This window comes from Patella vulgata, chromosome 4 (genome assembly GCF_932274485.2).
Source record: "Patella vulgata chromosome 4, xgPatVulg1.2, whole genome shotgun sequence".
NCBI classification, from domain to species: domain Eukaryota; kingdom Metazoa; phylum Mollusca; class Gastropoda; family Patellidae; genus Patella; species Patella vulgata.
The window spans coordinates 22471090-22480387 of NC_065882.2; the positions used below are offsets into that span (position 1 = coordinate 22471090).

The window sequence follows — 9298 nt, forward strand, 5'->3', positions numbered from 1 at the left end:
AAATCAATAGAAAGTAATAGGAACTATAGATGCCAAAAATTATGTTCAGAATGAAGGATTTGAAATTTTTTTGACTTGCATGCTTTTGGTAAAACCACTTGAAATTTTGTTTGGTCTTAAAGTCCATATGTGCATTTTAGTCTGGGATATTGAACTTTTAATTTCAACTAAAAAATCATTAGAGATTGTAATCTTTAAAATGAGTTTGTATGAAATTCTTCTGCATTTTTTGAAGGATATATAAAATGATTTATTTAATTCTATTTGTCATTTCAACTAATATCACAGAGGATTATATTTATAATTTCAATTAATATGTTTTTTCAGCAAAGTGGTGGGGCACAAAGCACTGTGATAGGGGAGGGTATGACAAGAGGACCTGTTGTAAGGTTTCCTAAAGCTAAAATGGCAAGTGAAGCCAAAATCTGGTTAGAAGATAAAGATAACTTTGACCAAGTACAGGAATGTTTTAATACAACTAGCAGGTAGGCCTACATTCATCTATTATTGGAGGATGAACAGAAATAGCTTTTTGGGTTGGGTTTTTTTTTTGAGTTTTCACTCCCATTTCCTCCCACTATGTGGTAGAGAATAGTGTTGTATGCACAACTACATGTTTATGATTCTTGAGTACTAACCAAATGAAGATTTACTTTATTTATTAGTCTGCAGCTTTTGTACATTATGATGATTTCATTAAACCAGTTACAAATATTTCAAATGGGATCCTTAAATACAAATTTGATTTAAAAAAAAAAAAATTTGATTTAACCAGTTAAGTATTTGACATGGAATCCATTAATTATACAAGTGGGTTAAAGTATATAGATCAGATACCAAAATGCATAGAAATGACATAATTATCTGGTCAGAAAATAAGAGGTCAACATCAACAAAATTGCTTACCAATAGATAATTCAAATTAAGAATTTTGGCCTGTTGTTTATTTGACAACCCTGTTACGGCAAGCTTGTGGAAAACTAATAATAAATATTTCTTTGGAAAATCAGAATTAAGCAGTTTTTACTGAAAATAATATCTGGAATAGCTCCTTTAAAGCGATGTCAGTGCCTCTTATACACATTGGTTAAGGTTATGAGATGAATCTTATTGATTTTCAGCGATTTACGATAATTACTGTCAGAAAAATTTTGTGACTCTTGAGACCAAAGTTATCATCCGAATGACTGTTGATTTCCAATGGTTTCTGATAAATATTGTCAGAGTTATGGTTCTTGATTTTTAACGATTTCTAATAAATAGAACAGCTAAATTAATAATATTACATGTTTTGTATACTGAACGTTAGCTTGGGGCAGAACTTCGAGCCAAGACAAATCTCATGGTTTCTGATATTTACATAATAATAGGTTGTTACTCTTCTTCAGACTTTAGTGTGTTGTAAATATTTTCATTACCAACAAAAGAAAAAATATTTGACACCTCTTTTTGACTTCTCAGACTTCTTAGCTGCTGTGGGCGTATGTTTTATTGCTTGGCAACCTATCTTTTTAATTTATTAACACATTGGTTATTATTTTATTGCTAGATTTGCAAGGTTACAGAGACTACAAATAGCCCAAGCTGGTCGTTTATTATATATTAGATTTGTAGCATCAACAGGTGATGCTATGGGTATGAATATGTTATCGAAGGTAATTAGCAACTTGTCTGGGGTTTTTTAAATGTGATCGTATGTTGTCACCCCCGTCCGTCCGTTCACAAGCTCTAGATGCTAAAGTTAATATCCAATTAAATTTATGCACAGTGTTTAAGGTCATAAGAAGGAGAAGCCTATTGATTTTCAGCGATTTCCGATAATTACTGCCAGAGTTATGGCCCTTGTCCACTTTGAAAAATCTTGTGGACACTCTAGAGGCTAAAGTTAATATGCGATTGACTTTAAATTTATACACAGTGTTTAAGGTCATGAGACTAAGAAGTTTATTCCTTTTCAGCGATTTTCGATAATTACTGCCAGAGTTATGTCCCTTGATCACTTAAAAAAATCTTGTGGACGCTCTAGAGGTCAAAGTTTATATCCAATTGACTTTGTACAGTGTTTAAGGTCATTAGACGAAGAAGCCTATTGATTTTCAGCGATTTACGATAATTACTGCCCTTGATCACTTTGGAAAATCTTGTGACGCTCTAGAGGCTAAAGTTATCATCCGATTGACTTCAGATAGATACACAGAGTTTAAGATCTTGAGACGAACAAGTATATTGATTTTCAATGAATTTTTATGACTTGCACAGCCAAATCCAGGATGTTAAAAGTTTTGTATACTAATACTAAACATTAGCATGGGGAAGAACTTTATAAAAACCAAACAAATTCTAATGGTTTTCTGATAATTACTTAATGAGTTGTTACCCTTAATCAGATTTTAATGTATTATAAATGTTTCATTACCGAAAAAAGTAAAAATATGCGACAACTCTTGTTGACTGCCCGGACGATTTAGCTGCTGTGGGCGTATGTTTCGTTGCCTGGCAACCTATCGTTTATTATATATTAGATTTGTAGCATCAACAGGTGATGCTATGGGTATGAATATGTTATCGAAGGTAATTAGCAACTTGTCTGGATTTTTTTTAAATGTGATCGTATGTTGTCACCCCCGTCCGTCTGTCCACAAGCTCTAGATGCTTAAGTTAATATCCAATTAAATTTATGCACAGTGTTTAAGGTCATAAGAAGGAGAAGCCTATTGATTTTCAGCGATTTCAGATAATTACTACCTGAGTTATGGCCCTTGACCACTTTGAAAAATCTTGTGGACACTCTAGAGGCTAAAGTTTATATGCGATTGACTTTAAATTTATACACAGTGTTTAAGGTCATGAGACTAAGAAGTTTATTCATTTTCAGCGATTTTCGATAATTACTGCCAGAGTTATGTCCCTTGATCACTTCAAAAAATCTTGTGGACGCTTTAGAGGTCAAAGTTAATATCCAATTGACTTTGTACAGTGTTTAAGGTCATTAGACGAAGAAGCCTATTCATTTTCAGCGATTTACAATAATTACTGCCCTTGATCACTTTGGAAAATCTTGGGACGCTCTAGAGGCTAAAGTTATCATCCGATTGACTTCAGATAGATACACAGAGTTTAAGATCTTGAGACGAACAAGGATATTGATTTTCAATGAATTTTTATGACTTGCACAGCCAAATCCATGATGTTAAAAGTTTTGTATACTAAACATTAGCATGGGGAAGAACATTATAAAAACCAAACAAATTCTAATGGTTTTCTGATAATTACTTAATGAGTTGTTACTCTTAATCAGATTTTAATGTATTATAAATGTTTCATTACCGAAAAAAGTAAAAATATGCGACAACTCTTGTTGACTGCCCGGACGATTTAGCTGCTGTGGGCGTATGTTTCGTTGTCTGGCAACCTATCTTTACTTCTGCACAATTAATCATCATTCCGGACAGTATTATACCTGAACTTTATTTTCATAATTTTAAAATCCTTCATAAATGTGGGAATTTGGTGTATTAAGCAAAACCAAAATGCTTACAAAAACTACAAAATTGAAATCGATCATTTCACAATTTGCAACTGTAGAAATTTATCACTACGAATACTTATCAGGTTGAAAAATAACCATGTAACTATAAGAATACCGTAAATTCTAAGGAGGAATTCGAGAAAGTAATCTGTATAAAATCATGCAATGTCAAAAATCACATCACCTGTCCATCTATATACGGTCCATGATATCACAAAGATCTTGGTTCCTTTCGATAATATCCGAACGTAACTTTCTGGATTATGGCCCCTGAATGTTCGAAAAATCACATTTTAGCTTGTGGACCTGCTAGAAATCACAATGTGTATTCAGTTTTAAAAACCGTTTAAATATATAACTGTTACGCATCAATGAAGATTGAATTTGTATTTCGTAAAAATCTGACCGAAACTGCCAAACAAAATGGTCGCTCCTTGTACGCAAATAGTGTGAAAGTATGTCATACCAAGGCTGTGGACCCTCTAGAAGTCACAATTGTTATCAGATTTTGATGAAACTTAAAATATATGTTATGTCCCAAAGATCTTGGTTCCTTTTGCTATTTGCGCATATCAGATCGTAACTTCCTGGAGTATGGCCCCTGATCGTACGAAAAATTATGTTTTTTAGCTTGTGTATTGTCACAGTTTTTTTATCCGATTTTAAATAAACATTTAAATGTATCAACATGCCACCATAATGAAGGTTAAATTTGCATTTCGGGAAAATCAAAACGAATCTGCCTGACAAAATGGCCGCTCTTTGTACGCAAATTGTGTAAAAGTATGTAATACAAAGGTTGAACCCTCTAGAGGTCATAATTTTTATCCGATTTTGATGAAACTTAGAATATATCTTTATATTCCAAAGATCTCAGTCCCTTTTGATATGGCCCCTGATTGTACGAAAAATCGCTTTTGTTTTTAGCTTGTTCTCTATCCAACCCTTGGAAAATGTGGGTGTATCTTACCTGGCAACTGCTGGTTATTTGGTCCAAATATACATCTGGAAAATCCAACTTCAAATGATGTGGTTGTACGAGATGCAATACTTGTACCACCAGACACTGAAGAACTTAGGTGCCCTCTTAGAGTCCAATTTAAGCATGGACAGTCACATAAGTGAAATTTGTCGAAAATGTTATCTTCAGTCCAGGAACATTGGTCATATAAGATTAGCCAGGAAGCAGCTGCTACACTTGTCTTTTCTTTGGTATTCTCAAGGACTGACTACTGTAACATCTAGTGCCAATATTTGAAAAAAATCAACTTGTGCAAAATACCGCAGCTTGAATTGTTACCAAATCATCAAAATACTCTCATATTACTCCTGTTCTGAAATCACTCTATTGGCTGCCAATTAATAGAAAGAAACATTTTTTTCTTAATGGAACTGGAACCCACGTTGATTTGGTTTCCAGTGCCCTGTTACATTTTTCAGTGTGTAAATAAAGTGGGTTTTATTTGTCATTTTTTGACGAAAACTGTTTGTTATTTTTGGACAAAAATGGAGATTATTTACTATTTAACGGGTTGAGTGCCACCTAAAACTTAATCTTAATACTATAGATCATTGCCTTTTTAGTCAGCATTCCAAAAAATTCATATACCCGCAGTGGGTGAAATATAAATAAAATAAAATGAGCTATTTTGGTAGATTGCAGCACTAAGACCCTATACTAAAAACCTGTTGATGAAAGTCCATCAAACTGCCAGAATATAACCCACTAACCATATCTGGTACCCTATAAAGTTTCGTTAATCTACTCTTTGTGGTTTAGTTGTACCCGGTCATGAGTTTATATACATCCTTTACCAGATGTGTCTCCTTGAGCATATTAGGTCATCGATGCAACTGTTAATTATATATCAAATAATTTTATAATTATCAGGAAAAATAAAATTATTAACTTAAATTATGTATTAGGACGGGTTTGACAAGGATATATATCTATAGACTTTAAATGATAAACAAAATGAGTTAATGAAATAATTTATTTTTGCATTTACCATGTTTTGCTCTTGCAATATAGTCCGGTTGGTGCTGACCTGCCATTTAACACCATTTCATTTCATTTGTTGTTGCAGGGTTCAGAAAAAGCTTTAAATTTTATTGCTGAAAAATTTCCAGAAATGGAGATTGTTAGTTTAAGTGGTAATTATTGTACAGATAAAAAACCTGCTGCAATAAATTGGTAAAAATACAATCTATATCTTCATTTCCTTTCATCTTTGGGAGCCACAGTGGCTCATAGCCCACTGTATGGCACATGCCCTTCCCCAATAGTTGGAGTAACATTAAATTACACAGTGAATTTCTGTATTTGGTTTTTTTTATGATATTTTGTCAACTCAACCCTCTTTCACAGTCTGCAGTTGCCACAGGAATTGTGAGCAAGCGGTTACTGATATCACAAGGATATGAAAATTTCCATTCATCCCTAAAAGATCTACCTTTTCCAAATGCTCTTAAGATTTTTTGTTTTTCGAAATATTTCTCTGCTGCAGACTTTTGAGGTACATGCAGACCCATTGTGGAAGTTGATATCACTTCATCATTCAAGGATATAATATTATCAGATGGACGAGAGCTGATAAAGTCAATAGACTTTGGGCATTTTGGAGGTGGAATACTAAAAAAATCTGACATTATTTTATCGGACGTTGACGAAGGCTGTTCAATTTTTCACTAACCACGATGAAACTTGATTTATAGTTGGGGCATTTTGGAGGTGGAATACTAAAAAAATTGTGACATTATTTTATCGGACGTTAACGAAGGCTATTCAATTTTTGGCTAACGATGATGAAACTTGGTTTGTAGTTTCATTACATAAATACCTTGACTAAGTTTGATAATGACAATTTTCTGCTTAGGGTAAGCAGAGCGATATGCAATTTGATTGGTCAAGACTTTAGAACACAATACCTCTCCTGATTGAGGTAGAATGTTCAAACTTAGTGTAGGCGTTCATTAGGTGAATGCCTTGATGGAGTTCGACGATGAGCATTTTCTGCATAGGGTAAGCAGAGATAAGCCATTTGATTGGCTGATGCTTTGGGACACGATAACTTTAGTTCTAATTAAGTGAGAGTGATGAAAATTGGTGTATAGTTTCATTACATCAATACCTTGACTAAATTCGATAATGAGTATTTTCTGCTCAGGGTAAGCAGAGATAAGCCATTTGATTGGCTGATGCTTTAGTTCTAATTAAGTGAGAGTGATGAAAATTGGTGCATAGTTTCATTACATCAATACCTTGACTAAGTTCGATAATGAACACTTTCTGCTCAGGGTAAGCAGAGTGATAAGCAATAACTCTCAGGACTTCGAGGTACAATGTTCAAACTTGGTGCAGGCATTCATTAGGTGACAAAGTTCAATGATAAACATTTCCCACTAAAGCTAAGCAGAGCTAAGCAGTTTCATTGGTTGATGCCTTGGGACAAGATAACTTTGATTCTAACTGATGGAGAGTGTTGAAACTAAGTGTATAGTTTCACTACCAGGTACTTCAAAACCTTAACCGAGTTTGATCGTGAACATTTTATGCTTAGACTAAGTATAGATAATCAGTTTGATTGCTCAATACTTTTGAAAAAGATAAATGTGCAATTAATTAATGTGACATATATTCAGAAAGTTTACTGTTCAGATGACTGAGCTCAGCTGTTATACACAAGACTTAGTCACTTTATAAATAGATCATTTGATGATTTCTTGGCATGATTGGAACACAATACGAGCATAGTATATATATATTTAGTTGTAAAATCTAATGACAGGATGAAATTTGTATTATAGGATTGAAGGGCGAGGGAAATCAGTCGTAACTGAAGCCATAATACCAGCTAAAATAGTTACATCTGTATTAAAAACTACTGTACCAGCCCTTGTAGAATTAAATATTAACAAAAACCTAATAGGATCAGCAATGGCTGGTAGTATTGGTGGTTTTAATGCACATGCTGCTAATATAGTTACAGCTATTTATATCGCTACTGGACAGGTGAGTCTTATTATGTTATATTTTTCATATTCATTGAGCTGAATAAACGATTCTGAAACCATACAAATCAATTTTGTAAGAAAATGTTTACATCTAATGGATTACAGCACATCACATAAATGTGGGTATATGGGGAAGGGAGAAATTAAAATAAAACAAAGTATTAATATTATCTGTATCTACTGTTTACTGCATATCATGAAGAATGCATAATACCATAGTTTAGAATGGCATGAATTAATAATCAAAAATTGTTTGTAGGATCCTGCTCAGAATGTAGCTAGTTCTAATTGTATGACATTAATGGAAGCAACTGGTGATAACAATGAGAATTTACATATAACATGTACAATGCCTTCTATAGAACTAGGTACTGTTGGTGGAGGTACAGTTTTACCACCACAAGCAGCATGTCTACAGGTAATTAAAACTACATGTAATTTTGTTCCATTAATTTGCTAAGACTACAGAGTAATAATACTTTTGACCTTGATTAATCAGATGTCTGGATAATCAAAGCTTTTCTAAAGATTTCACAGAATTTTCGGCATGACATGTATAAGGATGAACCCTTTGAATTTCAAACTTTCATATAGTAAATATCCAACTCATTTTGCAGAGATGTTTTTCTGTGTGTTTAAGTTTAGTTGATTATATTTTAGATGTTGGGTGTAAAAGGAGCAAGTTTAGAAAGACCGGGTGATAATGCTAGATTATTAGCAGAAATTGTTTGTTCAACAGTAATGGCAGGAGAACTATCTTTAATGTCCGCTTTAGCTGCTGGTCATCTAGTTAAGAGTCATCTTAAACATAACAGGTATTATATAACATTATTTATCTAGACACTTGTGTCATACATATATATATTTATATATCTATCATAACCTGCAAGTGATGGCCATCAAGCTCACATAACTTTCTGTTTGTTTATTCACCATCCTTGCCTGAATTATCACACAAGATTGTATCTAACATGGTTGCGTTTTTGCTAAAGTAGTTCCAGTGTTATTGCCCACTGATAGTGATAACGTAAATTACCGTTTTAATTCTTCACTGATTTACCTTGTATACCTATTACAAGAAGATGACCCCTTTAGTTGGCAAGTTGTGTTTGACTTCAAAAAATATTTAGTATCTAAAGAACACTTTTCATTCCTTATTTTTGTTAAATTTTAATCAGAATGTTTATTGGCCTACGGCCAGATTGCTTCTTTAATATTTGCAAACGATTTATATCATTGCGTTTCATATTTATTTTTCAGATCTAGTTTAAATGTGGCAGCAGGACCATTATCTACAAAATCTAGTGATACTCTTAAACCACCAGGAACCTGCACTCAATCAGCATCATGATCAAACAAAATACTATTAATTTATATGTAAAATTGGAAAATGATAATAAAATTAATATTTTTGATACAGTGTAATTGTGTATAACATCATTGTTTAGTAAAATCGCAATACAAATTACATACATCATTATTAGTTATTAGAAGGAGCATTAAAACTGTTTTGTTTGTCTTGATTAAATAAAGGTAATTTATTATGGATAAGTTTAATCAATCATAAACTTAAAAGAGTTCATTTGATTACTGGTATCATCATTTATTATTTAAGATACATTCAGCCCACATGAAGGATTTGTAAATTGTTCTTGTCCGGTGTTAATGCATCTAAATAATGATACTAATTCTAAATAATAAAGGTTAGCCTAAGAAAAGTCAACAAATAGTTTTACACAGTGCTTGACATCAAGC

General features: G+C 33.0%; 1 protein-coding gene and 1 long non-coding RNA gene across 2 annotated transcripts; both read left to right on the top strand.

The window, feature by feature from the left end:
- The first annotated feature begins 2485 nt into the window (after positions 1-2485).
- On the top strand, positions 2486-7368 carry LOC126817481 (uncharacterized). Its single transcript, XR_007679026.2, has 3 exons — positions 2486-2571; positions 5617-5723; positions 7337-7368. It is a non-coding gene; the product is annotated as an uncharacterized LOC126817481 (long non-coding RNA).
- Positions 7369-7466: 98 nt separating this feature from the next.
- On the top strand, positions 7467-8894 carry LOC126817854 (3-hydroxy-3-methylglutaryl-coenzyme A reductase). The gene is made up of 4 exons (XM_050545020.1): positions 7467-7541; positions 7803-7961; positions 8204-8358; positions 8804-8894. The coding sequence occupies exons 1-4, from the start codon at positions 7467-7469 to the stop codon at positions 8892-8894; spliced, it is 480 nt and encodes a 159-aa protein (XP_050400977.1).
- The last annotated feature ends 404 nt before the right edge of the window (positions 8895-9298 follow it).

Excerpts from the sequence above, each read along its gene's own strand:
- LOC126817854 (XM_050545020.1), top strand. The coding sequence starts at position 7,467 with ATGGCTGGTAGTATTGGTGGTTTTAATGCACATGCTGCTAATATAGTT. Across the intron at positions 7,542-7,802 it reads TTTATATCGCTACTGGACAG|GATCCTGCTCAGAATGTAGC; the intron begins GTGAGTCTTATT and ends AATTGTTTGTAG. Across the intron at positions 8,359-8,803 it reads AGTCATCTTAAACATAACAG|ATCTAGTTTAAATGTGGCAG; the intron begins GTATTATATAAC and ends TTTATTTTTCAG.